General features: G+C 43.4%; 1 protein-coding gene across 1 annotated transcript; it reads left to right on the top strand.

The window, feature by feature from the left end:
• The first annotated feature begins 3,211 nt into the window (after positions 1-3,211).
• LOC130126729 (matrilin-3-like) lies at positions 3,212-20,605 on the top strand. Its single transcript, XM_056296346.1, has 9 exons — positions 3,212-3,557; positions 4,393-4,548; positions 6,828-7,529; positions 9,665-9,784; positions 11,472-11,591; positions 12,617-12,736; positions 14,353-14,472; positions 20,002-20,103; positions 20,450-20,605. Exons 1-9 carry the CDS (start codon positions 3,212-3,214, stop codon positions 20,503-20,505), a joined length of 1,842 nt encoding a protein of 613 aa, XP_056152321.1. The 3' UTR covers positions 20,506-20,605.
• The last annotated feature ends 272 nt before the right edge of the window (positions 20,606-20,877 follow it).

Raw genomic sequence — 20,877 nt, 5'->3', positions numbered from 1 at the left:
CATCTGAACGGTATTTAGGGCACAATACATGTGCTGACTTACTGGTCTTGATGCAGCATCTAAGGATGGGAAAATAACATATCTTCTTTGGGTCTTCGCCAAAGAAGTTGTCTTTGCCAACACAAAGAGGTGTAACGTTGGACTTGTTTAAAAATGTGATGCCAAACGGTTCCACGCAACTTCTGTACACCGGGGCAGCGCAGGGCCCCTGCACACAAAACACATTCAGGATGGGGACATTCGTGCAATCAGTGAATGGTGAACATTTTCTATCGCTCATTTGCATGTTATGTCAACGAAGGGTCGGTGTGGGTGTGGGTCAGTTAACCTTGTCGGAGTGGCCGCCCTGATGCTAGTTTGTGAGCTAGGCAGGCTACTACCTGGGAAGGTCTCCCACCCACAAGTATGACGTGGGGAAGGAGGGGGGGGTAGGTTGACCTCAGCTCTCCCCACTGGAAGCCCGAGAGCGGGGGAATCTATCAAATAGCTCACCTCTAACTTTGTACAGCACTGATGCAATTAGTAGAATCAGTCACACAACGCAATGCTGCCAAATAAACCGCAATTCATTCATAAGACATGTTGTTGCATTTTTTTCTGGTTTGTGCAAAATCCCTAAGAATAACCTGGCGGCCTGTCCAGGGTGTCTCCCCGCCACCCGCCCAATGACTGCCGGGATAGGCTGCAGCATCCCCGCGACCCTGAGAGCAGGATAAGCGGTTCGGATAATGCAGGGATGGATGGATAAAACCAGTCTGCACCAGGGTGAGAACTACAGGGGGGGCTCGGCTCCTCTTAATAAGACACGAGCTACCCTGAAAACGTGATTTGTGGAAAAAAAATTGAGGGGGGGGGGTCTCTAAAGTTGTGACATGCTATTTTTGCCACGCATTTCTGTTTTCCCTATCTTCTTCATCATGGAACGTACAGACTTTCTCAGTCCCACTCAGTCTGTGCGCCGAACTGCATATATCCCTCTCTGTTTCGTAGTCAGCATACAAATATATCAAAAAAGAAAACTTACTCGCAAATTTTGGATTTACCAAAAAATCTGTGTCAATCGACTCTGAAGCCAGAGGCCAGAGGCCTCTGTGGTCACTTCTGTTTAAGGTAAGGGCTATTCCCAATCAACTGTAATTAGGTTTAATTAGGGTTAAGGTTTATTAATTATTCACAGTTAGCACTGTATTGCATGTGATGGGTGTTGATGAGGGCTGGATCCCTTGTAGGCAGCCTGGCCTGCTCTGTTTATGATTTAATGTTCATAAATGTGTGTGTTTACAGGCTGTTTGGCTATTTGACCGATCCGTGTCTTATTTGTGCCGATAAACTATGGAGTATAGCACATCACTCTGCAGAGTATACTGTGGCCTGCTTTAGTTGGCCGCACTGTATCACACCGTGATGTTTGGTTTTGATGCCCGTGTGGCAGTTTGATGTGGTCATTAACCGAATATTATATATCGAATGTTCTGACACAGAGCAAGTGGGCCTACATGCTTGCAGCCAAGAATGTTTCTTTGCATCAAGAGTCAGTCAGTCCTCTCTTTGAGGCACATGCAAGCACCCCCCCATAGTGCAATATTGCAACAGTGCAATAATGTAATGATGTAAACCGGTACAACAGTGTAATTGTGTAATAATCAGGTTCCCTTCTTTATAATTGTGTTATTCTATTGGTGTGATATAGGATTTGAGCAATTTAGCTTTATTTGTGTGTTTTTTGTTAGCATGCCTGAATAAAAATTACAGTTAGCGCAGAATGGTGCTTTTGTTATTGGCACTGGGGGGGGCTAAAGGGAGGGGGGGTCGCCCAGGGCATCATACAAGCTAGAACTGCCACTGCTGCTAGGAAACTTGGGTCATTAGCGTGCACTCAAGCAATTAGAAATTACTTAACAAAGTCATGTAGACTCACTTGATACAACATGTTTGATTACATGCAATGTTGTTTTGCTTTTTTTTTTTGAGCCAAGTGCTCAGAGACCATAGTTATTATCATTAGGCAACCCACTAATTTCTTCAATTAGGTGTCCTCAGTGTTTATCAAGTGAACCATCGCCAGATCGGTTTATCTGCTCATAGTTCCTTAAAAAGAACCCTCCCCCTTTTTTTCATGACATATTTGCATAAAATTATCAATTTCATACTTACTGCACGTGTAGTTCTTCTCTCTTTAGACCCCCCCTCCCCCATTCTTCCCAATCTCAGTTTAGTATATTCTACCAGGGGTCCAGATTGTGGATTGCCCTGCCTTTATATTTTTGTGACTTTGTCTTCACAGCAGTTTAAACGAGAGCCCTGAAACCACTTCGCCTTACCAACCAATATGTTTCCTTATGGTCTGCCTATATAAGCTGGGTCCAACCAGTATTTTCCTTTGTCGTATAGTAAGTCTAAAGGCCTATTATGAATATCGCTTATTTGTGCTTATTATCTCCCTTGTCTTATGAAAACTCTCAGCCATATCACATGAGTGTATGTTCTTAATCTGTTAGTGATAGTGTTGGTGTGTACTTGCATGTATCGTGAATGAGTGGTCTTGATGTGTGTGTGTGTGTGTGTGTGTGTGTGTGTGTGTGTGTCTCTCCTGACTATGACTGATCCATTGTACTGCTGTGGTGTTTATGGGGTGCATTGTTGCCGGGTGCTGTGCTGGACTGTGCCTCCGTCTCTCGCTGCGTCTGTATTGTCGACGTACATGTTGTGCACACCGCATTGCTGAGATTGCTTCCTGTCGTATGTTGCCCGGAGGAGGCCGCTTTTCAAGCCTTTTGAGGGGTTTTAGGGCAATTCTCCTTCAATTTCTCTTTCCAATTATACGTTGCATCTTTTTTTTCATATGTGTAAACAAACAAACTACCCGCAAAGATATGTATTAATTTGTGTGTATATTCCCCCCCCCCCAGTGAAATACACTATATTCTCTTAGTGAAGGTATAGTCTGAAACAAACCCCCCAACCTTGGTAAACTTCGTTTGGGTGCGTTTACCCTCCTGCGCTACACCGCTTCCCTTATCCATAGGATGTATCGGATGTAGTGGGGACCTGTCATCTCGCCCTCCCCAAAGCCCCGGTTGTGATTGGGTCGCTTGTTACCCCCACGCCGCAGGGGTCGTGGCTGAACGCGTATATAGATGCTCAGCCCCGGCAGGGGAGGACCCGACCGCTACTTTAGAGGCGGCCAAGAAAGGCACCGCGCGCGGCCGATATGAATCTGTTACTCGCCAGACTCGTGTGTTTCATCGGCCTCGTGGCGCGGGACGCGCAGGGGACATACTCCCGTTACGGATCTTACCGTCCCGTGCAGGCGGACCGTCCTCTAACGCCTGCGTCCCCGCGGGCCTCCGCGAGACTCCGTCAGCACGCACGAGCGGCCGAATCCATTCAGCATGCGTTTGACGACGTCTCGCCAAGTGATGAGACGGTCCGGGACGAACTCTCTAGAGACCCTGCGAGCCGCAGGGTCCGGCAGAGTGGGCGCTCCCTCGTCCAGTCTCAGAGGCCAGCTGTCGACAACCATTTATCTCAGAATATGCGAACAACTAATTTGGAAGGTTGGTGATTTATGAGGGTTTTTTTCTTCTTCTTCTTCTTCTTGTTAACATTCGCGCATAAGCGATCCAAAACTTGAAATGACGCTGAATTAGGAAAGTGCCTTCACACTGGACACCTTAAAGATCTCCATCACTGTCGGGTCCGACAGTGATGAGATCTGGCAGTCTAAATAATAATAATAATACTAAAATCGACCAAAGAGCTACTTTATAACAAATTGATAAAGAAAATGCAGATGAGCAGGCTATTTCCTTATAAGGGAAATAACGCAGGAGGAGCGGCGACAGCTTGCTTTCAACGCCTTATTAGTTAGTTGCACAACAACGCACCTGAAATTGCACACGGTAACTTTCGTTGTGTGTTTCGAATAGCTGGAATCACATCCAGACTTTTTTACTCACGTCTTTGAAAGTGGAACTACTGAAACAGGCTGCATCCATCCATCCATCCATCCATCCATCCATCCATCTATCGATCTATCTATCGATCTATCTCTCTATCTCTCTATCTCTCTCTCTCTCTCTCTATCTCTCTCTCTCTCTCTCTCTCTCTCTCTCTCTCTCTCTCTCTCTCTCTCTCTCTCTCTCTCTCTCTCTATCTATCTATCTATCTCTCTCTCTCTCTCTCTCTCTCTCTCTCTCTCTCTCTCTCTCTCTCTCTCTCTCTCTCTCTCTCTATCTATCTATCTATCTAACACCATTCAGTCATCTGCTGCTGCTGCATGTTGTTTACCGCCTTTAACAAATGACATCCACAGGTGGCTGGCGCCGAACAAAACTAACCATTGCTCTAATGTGCTTTTCCTCTCTGCCTTTTCCTCCTTGTCTGGCAAAGCTCACGGTACTAAATCCAGGTTTTACCGCTATCAGTCCCCTCGACGCCGGCCGATAAAGAGAGGCCAGCCTATGGGCCAGCCGCTCACTCGCCTCCCGCCGAACGCACCCCCCGCTACGTCACGGCGGGCCTCCGCAGCCATACAAAGCGGCGCAGGTAGAGAGTCCCGAAGTTCAGACATAAAGCTGACACCTGTTGTGTGGATATGGTTTGTTTCCGTCTAGATGCGAAACGCCTCATGAACTTGGCTTGAAGTCTTACGTTTAGCTTTACCGTTAGTGTAGATTCGTGTGTGTGTGTGTGTGTGTGTGTGTGTGTGTGTGTGTGTGTGTGTGTGTGTGTGTGCGTGCGTGTGTGTGTGTGTGTGTGTGGGGGGGGGTGCAACCCCCTCCAAAATGTTTGTGAGTGAGTACGTCTAAAGTATATGCTGTTGTAAGATTTCGAGGTCTTTTTTTATTAACATTATAATCGAAATTTGTAAGAAACGGGAAAATACATTGTTTTTCTAATCCCCCACGTGTCCTGTCAGTTGGTATTGCCCACGCGGTTTCATCTGACGCAGGACTTCACAGAAACGCGGAGCCGTCGCAGTAAATTTGTTCCGGCCGGGGAAAAAGTTCCGGATGACGCGACAATGGCGTCCTAATCAGCTGTTCGGTAGCGTTCGGCACGGGTTAGAATGTTCAGTGGCAGCGTTGCCAGGGCCGTTACTATTGTAACCTGTTTTTCAGGTTACGCTATGGAAGGTGGCTGGTGAGCGCTCGTGCATTAACGTGAGGTTTTTTTTTGCTTGTCACGAGACGTCATTTCACCTCAGACTACAAGAGCGCGAGTTGAACAGACGCATATCTGTCCAGCTAGTATCTAGCGCCTAGCAAGCTAACGTCTGACTATAGCTAACGCGATCGGGAGAGACTAGCTAACTGTTAAGTTTACAGACACCAAAGTATTAAAAAGCAACGTTGATTTAAATCAATAATATATTGTCAATAATATAAATGTGACCGGTTATTTTCTTGCCCGGTGCGGGATTCGATACGAGGTGTACTGCACCACAACGCGACATCGCCAACCGCTCGGCTAAAGGGTCACACCCGTTAGCTAGGGGCTAACGTGTCTTATTAGTAGTTTACAGTTGCCACCCTTCCCGGAAGCGCGTCCCCGCGCTTTGTTATTCCCGCGCTCCGAAGAGACTTCTGGTCTCTGCACACTTCCGGATCCCACCGCTGCCACCAACGTAACCGGTTATTTTCTTGCCCGGTGCGGGATTCGATACGGGGTGAACTGCACCACAAGGCGACATCACTAACCGCTCGGCTAAAGGATCAGACCTGTTAGCTAGGGGCTAACGTGTCTTATTAGTAGTTTACATAAATAACAGTAGAACTGATGAGGATTATGTCCACAAAAGCAACGCAGTGGTCTTTGAAAACAGCAAATATAGCCAGAGGTGGGTGGGTGATATGCGTCTGTCCGACTCGCGCTCTTGTAGTCTGAGGTGAAATTAGTTACTGTCGTTACTGTGACAGCGCCACTGATAGCGGCGTAAGTGAGGCGTGAGTGAACAAACCGGACTTTTCATTCCAGAAGGTTCTGAAGTGTTTGTGACGTGCAGCCTGTTTTCCTGGGTTGTCGGTTAGCTGAAAGCACGAGTCAGGCGAGCTGACGTTGGCGCTGAAGCAGAGCGTGCCAATATGTAACGTCGGCCACTCAGTGAAACACGTGCAGTCAGTCTTTCCAATTACAAACTGAATAAGACAATGAGCCCGTGAAGGTTTGGTTGAAGTAAAGTCACACAACAGTTGTATTGGCTCTATGACACTGTGGCCTTGTTCATTTTTCTTCCTAATTAATTTGGTAGTGTGTTCTCATTGTTACTGGGATGTTAGCTTGGTTTGCTTAAATATAATCAACATACCAATGAATGAGGGGGAAAAAACAAAAACAAATAAACTTCCGAACAACAAAAATCCACAGAACTTTACGGTCGAGCAACGACACATTTTCTTATAGTTTGCTTGAAAAAACAAAACTTTGGACTGGTATTTCTGTCCAGAGTATACTTTCTTTTACTTGAATCTATACCAGGGCCTTGAGTATTCACAGAGTGTGGTGAATTTCCTGTAATTGCTTATTACAAAGGTGACGTCGCATTCATAACATGCATATTATATTGATGTTAAAGGAGTGCAAGTGAATGTCTGTAAACAAACAGTGTTCCGCTTTTGACATTGTGTATTGCAATATTTTCAAGATGGAGCAAATTTTAACATGCTTATTATGTTTAATTAGTCCACACCCCTATATCTTCATAATGTGTGTGTGTGTTTATTCAAAATGTTCAGTTACCATAAGGGTGTTTGTGTCTAAAATTATATGAACACATCACAATTTTACAGTAATTTAAAAGTAATTTATCATTCTTCTCTTTGCAGCATCAAGAACAAACTGCAGAAATCGGCCTATAGATCTGGTTTTCATCATAGACAGCTCCCGCAGTGTGCGCCCAGCTGAATTCGAAAAGGCCAAAGAGTTCTTGCAAGACATGGTGGATAGTTTGGAGATTGGCTCAGATTCCACTCGGGTCGGCCTCGTCAATTATGCAAGCACGGTGCAGCTGGATTTCATGCTGAAGACGTACTTTAACAAAGCGGCCCTAAAGCAGGCATTGGCCCGCATTGACCCCCTCGCTTCAGGCACCATGACAGGCTTGGCCATTAAATTTGCCATGGAAAAGGCTTTCACCATGGAGTCAGGGGCTCGCCCTAGCTCCATGAACATCGCTAGAGTGGCCATCATAGTGACGGATGGGAGGCCCCAGGACAAGGTGGAAGATGTAGCAGCAGCAGCCCGGGCATCTGGGATTGAAATTTATGCAGTAGGAGTGGACAGAGCAGATATGAAGTCTCTCCGCCTTATGGCCAGCCTCCCACTTGATGACCATGTCTTCTATGTGGAAACCTATGGTGTTATTGAGAAGCTCACTTCCAAATTTAGGGAAACCTTGTGTGGTAAGGATGATGAGGGGAGTGCCGATATTCCGTTAGATGGCGGAATTGACGAATATGGAATAGGCCTAAGTGGTGAATATGATGGTAATGGAATAAATAACAAGAATGACGGTGAAGGAAACACTGGTACGTCAGATCCATCTTTTTTATTTCACCTGTGATCGTATGGGCAGCACCATAGAGGGTAATTTCCATTCTGAAGTTAACAGTCCTCTTTGTTAAGAACAAGACCAAGGGATAGCATTATGAATTTACCATCACTTGATGTGTTGGGATTTTCTTTCCAATTAGCATTCACTAACAGTGGCTTGACAGACAATGGTAAAATTGTTGAAAGTGCAAACTAAGCCTCTGACCAACCAGTTTAAAGAAGACATCTCTGGTCATTGGCCGATTTGCCAACTCAGGAGAAGTTTTACATGCTTGACCGTTTAAACATGGTTGAAACCCAACATGATGCTGCCAGTACGTTCTGCAGGGACTGCCCAGCTCTTTGCACTACGCCTTGCACCTTGCACCTTGTGGTGAGCGGATGTGGTGACAAGAAGGGCCAGGGTACTCCTTAGGAGCCCTGAAACCTCGGACTGGACAACAGTGATACCTTACTTGTGAGTCAAAAGCTTGATTAGTGTGCACAGATTTTGACTAAAATGTCTCTGAGAGTAACTCTCAAAGTCAAGAAACTAAACAGTTTGCATTAGATATTGTGTGTCCTATTTCATCTTACATAAAAGCACATTTTTAGGCTATTAGTCTATGTTTTAGTGCTTCATACAAAGCTTCAAGTTGAAAAATTAAATCAACAGAAAAGTGTCCACAAAACATGAGGATTCAATAAAAGCTATGTGACACTTATCAATGTCAGATGAAAATGGTGGATGGACCAGTTTTGTAAAACTATTTAATGAAACTGATTTAAAGGGTAACTTCATTTACTTGTACAGTAGCTTTTGTTTTGTTATTTTTTTAGGCATACATGGCTGCTTGCAGGCTGCAGGAATGCTGGTCTTTGCTTTGTCCTATCACGCTGCTCATTGCTGGTTATGCATTTGGGTGCTCTCGGGGGTTGAGAAATGGGAGCTAGGGATGTTCAAACAATTTCTCCAAACATCAAAGAGTAGCTATACTTACTAGTGGACATTTGACACATCTCATCGCATGCATTATAACTCATTAAAGTAATTGACAACTTTCATGCTAACAAAACTGTTAATATCCATGCTAATTCATGTCCTTGAGTTAGCTGGACGGTAACATTTGAATTGAGGGTGTATGGCATAGATCAGTCCTCAAAAGTCCCTCGATTAGGGCGTCCAGGTAGCGTAGCAGTGTAGTCTGTTGCCTACCAACATTGCCAGTTCGAATCCCCCGTGTTACCTCCGGCTTGGTTGGGCGTCCCTAGAGACACAATTGGCCGTGTCTGTGGGTGGGAAGCTGGATGTGGGTATGTGTCCTGGTCGCTGCACTAGCTCCTCCTCTGGTCAGTCGGGGCGCCTGTTTGGGGGGGAGGGGGAACTGGGGGAAATAGCGAGATCTTCCCACATGCTATGTCCCCCTGTCGAAACTCCTCACTGTCAGGTGAAAAGAAGTGGCTGGCGACTCCATATGTATCGGAGGAGGCATGTGGTAGTCTGCAGCCCTCCCCGGATCAGCAGAGGGGGTGGAGCAGCGACCGGGACGGCTCGGAAGAGTGGGGTAATTGGCCAAGTACAATTGGGGAGAAGAAGGGGGGGAAAAGCAAAAAAAAAAAAGGCCCTCGATGCTTCATTAGAACCAACACCATAGAAAATCAAAGTAAATGAGGAAGGACTGCCACTTCTGATTGGGTTTCCCATTATCTGAGACTCAGAATAATGTTTTGGAAACATCTGACAGACAATGATGTCTGTCAGTCAAATTTAAAAGTTTGCTGTTGTATCAGGCAATAGCAAATGCAGTATTTAAAACAATGGAGTGAACATCCTAATTTAAAATGGGAGTTTAATGCAGTACAATAACTATGTTATGACTTAAGAAAAGTGATCACACGTTAAAAGGGCGCAAATTCCCCTCTCACTCACAGGCTGATATAGTGTATTTTAAATGTTAATTCTGTTTGAGATATGCAGAGTCATTGCTTTAATTCTGCTCAGTAATCTGCATGTTTCTCACAATTAATCAGTGCATGATTTCACCTAATTAATACCCAAATAACTAATACCTAAATAACAGCTAATTAATGTCAAGCTAAGCCAATCAGACATGGAAGTGTCTCTTTTCAGGTTCGGATTCATGTGCATTGGGACACGACTGCCAACATATTTGTGTCAGCAATGGCAACTCATACATCTGCGAGTGTCGCGTGGGCTATGTCTTGAACATGGACAAAAAAACATGCTCACGTAAGAAACCTGACCTTTTCAATGGATTGAGTGTTTATGTGTTGATGCAGTGTTTCAATTTCCCTCAAATATCACTACTACATAATTTGTCTGATAAAATGTTTTGTGCGGCTTTAGAAAATACCTTCAGGATTAGCATTTTTCGAAAACAGCTACCAACGCTTGAGCAGCAACAGCAAGATCCTCTGAGGTACTTTGTATAGCCGGTGAATTCATTTCACAACTCATGTTTGGGTTTGTTTTAGATAGTTTGGGGAAGTTGATACTAAGTGTAGTCTGACTAAGCAGGAAAAGTAGAGGACTTGAACCAATGATGTGCAAAGGATAGCTGGTCAAAGACTGGTCAATGCCAAGGGCTTTTTGACTGATGTCACTAAATTAAGATTTTGGTATTTCTCTTTCAGTTTCAGATGCATGCGGCCCAGGACATGAGTGCCAGCATATTTGTGTCAATAATGGTGACTCGTACATCTGCAAGTGCCGAGTTGGATATGTCGTAAATCCAGATCAGAAGACCTGCTCACGTAAGAAACCCAACTTTTTCAATAGATTGCCTATGTTTTGGTGCAGTGCATGGCACAGTCTCGCTTTTCCTACAAACTCTGATTAAGTATTTAGTTTAATTGAACACTCAACATTGAGGCAATGCCGAAGGATACCCAATTTCCCCTCGGGGATGAATGAAGTATTCTGATTCTGGTTCTGATTCTGATTGGCACTAGCAAACAACAATGCCAAAGACCCAACCTGTCAGCTAGTTAGAGTAGTTTTCAAGGTGTACACCTGCTTGGTGTACATTCTAAATTCTAGATCTTGTCATTGTTGTCTTGAATTGTTATGTATTTGAGGTCTTGAATTGTTATGTATTTGAGGTCTTGAATTGTTATGTATTTGAGGCAGTTAGTACTGAGTTATAGTACATAAATTAGCAGGAGATTTGCAAGACTGGTACTGATAAGGCTTGGAGCACATTAACGTGGGTTCCGCACGTTATAGAAGGAACTACAACCAATTGAATGCCCCCAAAACAAACAGGGTGCCTTTAGGCATGAGGTCATTAGACAAAGACAATTTGACATGGGAGAATCTCTTCACAGGTTCGGATGCATGTGCGCTAGGACACGACTGCCAGCACATTTGTGTCAATAATGGCGACTCCTACATCTGCAAGTGTCGAGCAGGATATGTTTTGAACACAGACCAGAGAACATGCTCAAGTAAGATCCTCAATCTTTCAATAGAATGTCTTTAACTGGGTGCAGTGTCCCTGTCACCGATACTCAGGTTTCCCACAAACCGTCATGTAATTATTTGCAATATTGAACATTCCAAAATTCATGTTAGGACCTCAAAATGTCAGCAGAGTTTGAATTAGCCAAACATATCCCAAAAGCTCTGACTAGTCAGCGATGATGAGGCATGTAAAGCATGTTGTAGGGTTTCCTTTGAGAACATTTCATCTATTGCGAACAGTGTCTTGAGACCAGTTATTGAGACCAGTTTACTTCGGCTCCCCTAAACAAGCAGGTGATGTGGAGAGCTAGCACCAAAGAGACATGGAGCACATGAAAATGGGTTTCATGACTCACAAGGGAACTACAACCAGTCAAAGACCCTCAAACATTTGAGGGACTCTGACTTATGTCAGTCCACTAAGTCAGTTACATGTGGAAGTATCTCTTCTCAGGTGTGGACACATGCGCTTTAGGACATGATTGCCAGCATATTTGTGTCAATAATGGTGACTCGTACATCTGCAAGTGTCAAGTTGGATATGCTTTGAATGCAGACCAGAAAACCTGCTCACGTAAGAACTTTATCCTTTTTCATGAAATGTCTATACTTTGGTGCAGTGTCCCTGGCACAGTCTCATGTTTCTCACCAACTCCTTTTATGTTGTGAGCTTCATTGAACACTCAACTTTAAAGCACTACTGCAGGATCACTATTGGCCAAAAACAACCCTAAGACTCCAAAGTGTCACCAAGAGGCTGGGAGGCACTTTGTAGTACACCTGGTGTAAATGCCAGGTCTTGTGGTTGCTATTTTGGACTGATATATGTTAGAGGCAGTTAATACTGAGCTCGACATACATTTGCAAGTGATTTGGGAGACTGGGACTGATAGGACATGGAGCTCATGAAAATGGGCTCCATGACTTATAAAGGGAACTATGATCAATCAAAGGCCCCCAAAACAAAAGGGGTGCCTTGAGCCTGATGTCATCAGACAAAGCCAATTAGCCATGGGGTTGTCTCTTCCCAGGTTTGGATGCATGTGCTGTAGGACATGACTGCCAGCATATTTGTGTCAATGACGGCAACTCATACATCTGCAAATGTCGTACAGGATATGTTTTGAACACAGATCAGAAAACATGCTCAAGTAAGATCCTCAGTCTTTCAACGGAATGTCTTTAATTTGGTGCAGTGTCCTTGTCACTGGGTCTCAGGTTTTTCACAAACCATCATGTAATCATTTGCAATACTAAACATTCCAAAATTCATATGGGAGCATCAAAATGTCAGCAGGGGTTAGAATTAGACTAAAATAACCCCAAAACTCCAACTGGTCAGCAAGGACCAGTAAGGCACTTTGTAGGGTGTCCTTTAGACAGGCAAAGTTTCATTCTGAATTTTTAGACCCATCAATTTGGGGCTCTGCCTGAGCAAGCAGGAGATGTGGAGGTCTGGGACCAAAGAGACATGGGGTACATAAACATGGGTTCCGTGATTAATAAGGGAACCCTTCCAATCAAAGGCCCCTATAACAATCAAGGGGCTCTTTGAGTCAGTCCACTAAGTCAATTACATGTGAAAGTGTCTCTTCTCAGGTGTGGATACATGCACTTTAGGACATGATTGCCAGCATATTTGTGTCAATAATGGTGATTCGTACATCTGCAAGTGTCAAGTTGGATATGCTTTAAATGCAGACCAGAAAACCTGCTCACGTAAGAACTTTATCCTTTTTCATGAAATGTCTATACTTTGGTGCAGTGTCCCCTGGTACAGTCTCATGTTTCTCACCAACTCCTTTTATGTTGTGAGCTTCATTGAACACTCCAACTTTGAAGCACCACTGCAGGATCACTATTGGCCAAAACCAACCCTAGGACTCCAAAGTGTCACCAAGAGGCTGGGAGGCACTTTGTAGTACACCTGGTGTAAATGCCAGGTCTTGTGGTTGCTATCTTGGACTGATATATGTTAGAGGCAGTTAATGCTGAGCTCGACATACATTTGCAAGTGATTTGGGAGACTGGGACTGATAGGACATGGAGCTCATGAAAATGGGCTCCATGACTTATAAAGGGAACTATGATCAATCAAAGGCCCCCGAAATAAACGGGGTGCCTTGAGCCTGATGTCATCAGACAAATCCAATTAGCCATGGGGTTGTCTCTTCCCAGGTTTGGATGCATGTGCTGTAGGACATGACTGCCAGCATATTTGTGCCAATGACGGCAACTCATACATCTGCAAATGTCGTACAGGATATGTTTTGAACACAGATCAGAAAACATGCTCAAGTAAGATCCTCGGTCTTTCAACGGAATGTCTTTCATTTGGTGCAGTGTCCTTGTCACTGGGTCTCAGGTTTTTCACAAACCATCATATAATTATAAGCAATACTAAACATTCCAAAATTGATATGGGAGCATCAAAATGTCAGCAGGGGTTAGAATTAGACAAAAATGACCCCAAAACTCCAACTGGTCAGCAAGGACCAGTAAGGCACTTTGTAGGGTGTCCTTTAGACAGGCAAAGTTTCATTCTGAATTTTTAGACCAATCAATTTGGGGCTCTGCCTAAGCAAGCAGGAGATGTGGAGGTCTGGGACCAAAGAGACATGGAGTACATAAACATGGGTTCCATGATTCATAAGGGAACCCTTCCAATCAAAGGCCCCTATAACAATCAAGGGGCTCTTCAAATTATGTCAGTCGACTAAGTCAGTTACATGTGAAAGTGTCTCTTCTCAGGTGTGGACACATGCACTTTAGGACATGATTGCCAGCATATTTGTGTCAATAATGGTGATTCGTACATCTGCAAGTGTCAAGTTGGATATGCTTTAAATGCAGACCAGAAAACCTGCTCACGTAAGAACTTTATCCTTTTTAATAAAATGTCTATACTTTGGTGCAGTGTCCCTGGCACAGTTTCCCATTTCGCAAGCACTCCCATTATGTTGGGAGCGTCATTTGACACTCAGACTTAAAGCACCACTGCAGGATTGGCATCAGCTAAAAACATCTCCAAAGCTCCAAAGTGTCACAAAGGGGCTGTGAGGCACTTTATAGTGTATCTGATGTGCATGCTAAATCCCAGATAATGTGGTTGCTGTATTGGATTGGTATGAGTTTGAGGCAGTCAGTGCTGAGCTCGACATAAATTAGCAGGAGATTTGGGAGACTGGGACTGATACGGCATGGAGCACATGAAGGTGGTCTCTATGACTTATAAAAGGAATTACGATAAATCAAATGTTCCCCAAACAAACAGGGTGCCTTGAATCTAATGTCATCAGACAAAAACAATTAGACATGGGAGAATCTCTTCTCAGGTTCGGATGCATGTGCGCTAGGACACGACTGCCAGCACATTTGTGTCAATAATGGTGACTCCTACATCTGCAAGTGTCGAGCAGGATATGTTTTGAACACAGACCAGAGAACATGCTCAAGTAAGATCCTCAATCTTTCAATAGAATGTCTTTAATTGGGTGCAGTGTCCCTGTCACCGAGTCTCAGGTTTCCCACAAACCGTCATGTGAATATTTGCTCTATTGAATTTTCCAAAATTCATGTTGGAATCTTCAAATATCAGTAGGGTTGGAATTAACCAAAAAAGACCCAAATCCAATGGCAATGAACTTTGCAGGGTTTCCTTCGGACACAATCATTTTTATCTATTTTGACCAATATCTTTGGTCATTCTGAATATTTAGACCAATCAGTTTGAGGCTCTGGCTTGACAAGCAGTAGATGTGGAGGTCTGGGACCAAAGAGACATGGAGTACATAAACATTGGTTCCATGACTCATAAGGGAACTCATCCAATCAAAGGCCCCTACAACAATCAAGGGGCTCTTCAAATTATGTCAGTCGACTAAGTCAGTTACATGTGGGAGTGTCTCTTCTCAGGTTTGGATGCATGCACTTTAGGACATGAGTGCCAGCACATTTGTGTCAATAATGGCGACTCCTACATCTGCAAGTGTCGAGCAGGATATGTTTTGAACACAGACCAGAGAACATGCTCAAGTAAGATCCTCAATCTTTTAATAGAATGTCTTTAATTGGGTGCAGTGTCCCTGTCACCGAGTCTCAGGTTTCCCACAAACCGTCATGTGAATATTTGCTCTATTGAATTTTCCAAAATTCATGTTGGAATCTTCAAATATCAGTAGGGTTGGAATTAACCAAAAAAGACCCAAATCCAATGGCAATGAACTTTGCAGGGTTTCCTTCGGACACAATCATTTTTATCTATTTTGACCAATATCTTTGGTCATTCTGAATATTTAGACCAATCAGTTTGAGGCTCTGGCTTGACAAGCAGTAGATGTGGAGGTCTGGGACCAAAGAGACATGGAGTACATAAACATTGGTTCCATGACTCATAAGGGAACTCATCCAATCAAAGGCCCCTACAACAATCAAGGGGCTCTTCAAATTATGTCAGTCGACTAAGTCAGTTACATGTGGGAGTGTCTCTTCTCAGGTTTGGATGCATGCACTTTAGGACATGAGTGCCAGCATATTTGTGTCAATAATGGTGACTCGTACATCTGCAAGTGTCAAGTTGGATATGTTTTAAATGCAGACCAGAAAACCTGCTCACGTAAGATCCTTGACTTTTTTAGTAGATTGTTTTTAATAGCTTAATTTGGTGCTGTGTGCCTGGTGCAGTCTCGCATTTCTCACCAAATAATATTATGTTGTTTAGTTCACTGAATATCGAAGATTAAAGCACCGCTATAGGATTGACATTAGGCAAAAAACACCAACCCCAAAACACCAGCAGGTCACCAAAAGGTGGTGAAGCATGTTCACGTTTTTGGATTATATCTTGATTTGCAATCAAAAGTTCAAGACAGTTAATACTGAATGCCAGATGAATGAGCAGGAGCTGTGTGAGACCGGGACTGCTAAGGCATGGAGCACATGAAAATGGTTTCCATGACTTATGAAGGGAACTAGAATTAGTCAAAGGTACCAGAATTGATCAAGGGCTGCTTGACTGACATTATCAGACAAAGCAAATTAGATGTAGGAGTGTCTCTTCTCAGGTTCAGATGCATGCACTCTGGGACATGAGTGCCAACATATTTGTGTTAATAATGGCGACTCATACATCTGCCAGTGCCAAGTGGGATATGTGTTGAATACAGACCAGAGAACATGCTCACGTAAGAACCTCAAACATTTAAAATATAGTCTACATTATAATTCAGAGCCCCTGGCACACAGCAGATATTGTAATTTTGTCATTTCCTTTTATTGAATAGCTTCAGATTCCTCCAGCAATGGCAATAGTTAAAAACCTCTGACCTCTAGTCAGCCAAGAAGAGCTTGTGAGGTGCTTTATAGTGTGTCTGCAGGGCACACTAAATTATAGCTTTAGCAATCAATGTTTTTTGGTTATTTCAAAATAGCGTGAGTCGCTAATGTTGAACTCAAACTAAATAGCAGTGGGGGAGGATGACGAGCTGTAATGTAGACACAACAACAACATGGAGCACATGAACCATGTGGACTAGTTAACTGTTCTATGACCAATCAAAGGTTCCACAACATGCTAAGGTATCCTTAACTGATGTCATTAGATTCGTTACCTTTGAGTGTTTCTATTGCAGGTTCAGATGATGCATGTGGCCCAGGACACGAATGCCAGCACATTTGTGTCAACAATGGCAACTCATACATCTGCAAGTGTCGAGTGGGATATGTATTGAATGCAGACCAGAGAACATGCTCACGTAAGAAACCTCAACGTTCTCTATTATTGTCTTCATATAACGTCACCTAGCCTGTTAGCATGAGTAGGGGGTTAATGCATCTAATGGACAAATGACATGATGGTGGCACGAATTCACGTTTGCAGCGGCCTCACCCATATCGGTGTGGGAAGATGGCAGCATGAATTTACGTTTGCGGCGGCTTCACTCAGTACTGTCCATGCAGTGTCTTTGTCTACGTCTGTCCACATCTTCATTTGATGGCTGGGAGAGCTGGTGCTGGATCGGCTGGGAGAGCTTGGTCTGCTGCGTCCTGTGGACCCAGAGACCACGGCCCTGCCCAGACCTGCGCCCGAATAGGAAACACCGAGGGCAGTCTGACAGGACGCCGATGTGGGGCAGGTTAGGCTAACTGCTAGCCCATGCAGACCAGCAGTTCCGATAACACCGAGGGCGGTCTGGCACGGTCTTGCCTAGCGTTGACTGTGTTTTTGGCGTGGTCATGTGGAGAGGTGTGTCGAAGGTGTCTGGCTGGGAGAGCTGGCGTTGGATCGGCTGGGGAAGCCTGGTCTGCTGCCTCTGGTGGGCCCAGGGACCATGGCCCTGCCTGGAGCTACATACGAGGAGGAGGCACCGAGGGCAGTTTGACAGGACGCGGAAGCTGGGCAGGTTAAGCTAACAGCTAGCCCATGGAGACCGGTAGTTCTGACAGTCATCCTGGCGTTCTCTCGGACTGATTTTTCTTCTTCTTCTTTTTTTTTTTTGTAGTGTGATATATGTATTCCTGTAGTTTTTAGATTTTTTTTTTTTGTCTTTGTGCTGCACGGCTGTGGGCTGGGGGAAACGATATTTTGTTTCATTTCATGTGCGCAAGTACATGAAATGAAACATGAAATGAAATGACAAATAAAGTGTTACTGATTCCTGATTTATCATTGTTAACAGGCACAGTCAATTAAACCGGGGACTGTCTCTTTTCAGGTGCGGATCCATGCACTCTAGGACATGACTGCCAGCATATTTGCATCAACAATGACGAAACGTTTTTCTGCAAGTGCCGTGTGGGCTATGTATTGAATGCAGACCAGAGAACATGCTCACGTAAGAAACCTCAACGTTTTCTATTATAGTCTTTGTTTAAAATGACCTGGCCTGTTAGCATGAGCAGGGGGTTAATGTGTCTAATGGACAAATGACATTTCACTTCTTGTCTCTATTGTTTTGGATTGTTGAAAAGTATTTAAGCAAGTCAATACTGAGCCTAGACTCAGTGACCAGCAGATGTGGGAGACTGGGCCTTATGAGGCATGAAGCACATGAGCAGGGGTTCCATAACTTCTAAAGGGACTTATGACCAATTACAGGCTGATGTTTCCTCTATCATTGTTAACAGGCACAGTCAGTTAAACCGGGGACTGTCTCTTTTCAGGTGCGGATCCATGCACTCTAGGAAATGACTGCCAGCATATTTGTGTCAACAATGACGAAACGTACATCTGCAAGTGTCGAGCGGGATATGTATTGAATGCAGACCAGAGAACATGCTCACGTAAGAGTCTCGTTCTTTCATGAAATTGCTCATATCTTGACCGGTGTTGCTCTTACCTATGTGTTTTATCATCATGATAAACCGTAACACCATCATGATGTCATTTTCTTATGGGCTTCAAAGCATCTCTGCGGGACTGGTGTTAGTTCCATTCACTCAGCAAGAAGTGGTAAGGCACTATGTTTAATGCCCAGCAAACACAGTTCAGATCAACTCATGTGACTAATATCTTGGGTTGCCCCAAGTAGTATACTGCAGTCAGCACTGAGCTCAGCCTGACTGAGCAGATGTGGCAGACTGGAAATAACTTTTAGAGAGAGGTGTGGAGCATATGGCCATGGGTTCAGTTTCTCAAAGGAATTATGACCTATGGAGGATTGGACAACAGGCCAGGAGCAGCTTAAGCAGTCTTTCTTTTTGCCCATTGGAGGAGGCTTCAATAAAGAGGTGTCAATCTCAAATCTCACTTCATCTCAGACCATCTCAGATCATCAGACACAGTAAGATTTAAGGTGAGATTCTAATTTTCCATGCAAAATTGGCTTTGGCTGTGATTTTTTTTTTTTAATGAGACGGTGGCTATTACGAGTAAGACAATTTCCAATCACAAATCACTTGTGCTTACCAAACATAGTGCCAGCCACTTATGAGAATGATGTGGTTTTCATAAATACTCTTAATTTTGTGTCTTCCATTTTTTTGTTCACCATGCATGGAGATATCTTCATTGGACAGAGGTTACAGAGTCAACAGAGTCCCACAGCGAACATTATTCCCACTGATCCAACTTTAAGCCTTTTTGAGTTGGAAGCATGCATAAGTATGCTCAGCCGTTGTAAGGACTGAGAACACAACAGCATGGAAAGTTGTGGACTGAGCTTAATCAAGTAAACACGTGAATGGGCATGGAGTTCTTGCTTGAAATTTAACATGGTTTGCCGTTTCTGTCTCTTGTTTCCCTCATATTCATGGGATGCTTCACTGCAAAATTTTACATAATTAATGATTTGGTGTTATTTTGTGTCTGTGTGTGTTTGTGTGTACATTATTATTCATGTTCCCCAGATTTTTTTTGCAATGTTGTCTGATTGTCCCACTAAATACTTTCCAGCCTCTGACATTTCTCAGTGAAAGAGCCTTTCCTGCTTTTCGATTAACAAGTTGAAGTGATTGAATGAAAAATTTTTTTTAATATACTTCCTGACCATATCTACAAAAGGAAAATCAGCATTGAGCCTAATCATTTCTGTTGCGTGAATTGATTTTCACATTATGATGCCAAATTGAATGCCCTGAAATGTTTGGCATAGAGCCCCATGTTGAAAAATGATGTAGATGAAGAGCCACAGGCTAAAGATATCCCTGGATATCCATTAAGCAACAGTTACCCCATCAGCCATTTTAAAATCACTCCGAATATATCAAATGGAATGGAATTAAAAAAAAAAAACTGCATCGTTTATGACTCTAAAACTGTTTGGAGGGCAAGCAAAATAAAATGGTTGGTCAGATTTATGGATCTGCTTTGAGCAGCTCCAGATTCACTCAGGATTGTGTGTGTGTGTGTGTGTGTGTGTGTGTGTGTGTGTGTGTGTGTGTGTGTGTGTGTGTGTGTGTGTGTGTGTGTGTGTGTGTGTGTGTGTGTGTTTTGGCATTTTACATTCTAACAAATGTGTGTTGGACTTTTTCAAATGCTATTTCAGAGGAAATGCGAAGTGAAATAAGTGAAGACGCATGCATGTGTGAAGCACAAATTGTATTCCAGAAGAAGGTCCAGTCAACCATTCAAGAGCTGACCAGAAAACATATCCTTTTGGCTCTGACATTGACGTTAGTTCTATCTATCTATCTATCTATCTATCTATCTATCTATCTATCTATCTATCTATCTATCTATCTATCTATCTATCTATCTATCTATCTATCTATCTATCTATCTATCTATCTATCTATCTATCTATCTATCTATCTATCTATCTATCTATCTATCTATCTATCTATCTGTCTGTCTGTCTGTCTGTCTGTCTGTAGCTATTTACAGAGTTCCCATTTGCAATTTTTATCCACCTGCTATATTAAAAAAAAAAATCCCATCAGATTTAGTATTGATTATGCTGGAAATGTCAGAAACGTTCCTTGACTGTTATCCACTCGATGAGATTTCAAACAAAATAAACCAGATCGAAAGCCACCAGCATTACTTCTAAGACACGGGAATCAGCCAGTAGGCAGGATTTACTGAGTTCACTTTCAGATGGGTCCCTGTTGAGATTCCAATGATGTCAGAACCTTGAAAGCTAATTCTAACCCTGGAAATCTATCTGTTAAAAGTCTTATGAAAAGAGAAACATCAAATACCTGGCACTGAGTCCTCATACGTTCCTTTTTATCTGTATTGTAAAACTGGGTTGCTGAATTTATAAGATTTTGCATTCAACTAATGGTAACTGTAATGACCAAGGGAAACCAGTCCTACTGAGTTAACATATATGATTGCAGGAAAGTAAAAAGTCCTCTTCTCATTGTGTTGTATTGTGTGTCATAACTCAAGCTATGGAATATCAACATGATGAATCTGC

This window comes from Lampris incognitus, chromosome 16 (assembly GCF_029633865.1).
Source record: "Lampris incognitus isolate fLamInc1 chromosome 16, fLamInc1.hap2, whole genome shotgun sequence".
In the NCBI taxonomy this organism is placed as follows: Eukaryota; Metazoa; Chordata; class Actinopteri; order Lampriformes; family Lampridae; genus Lampris; species Lampris incognitus.
This window is presented reverse-complemented; position numbering and strand designations above follow the sequence as displayed.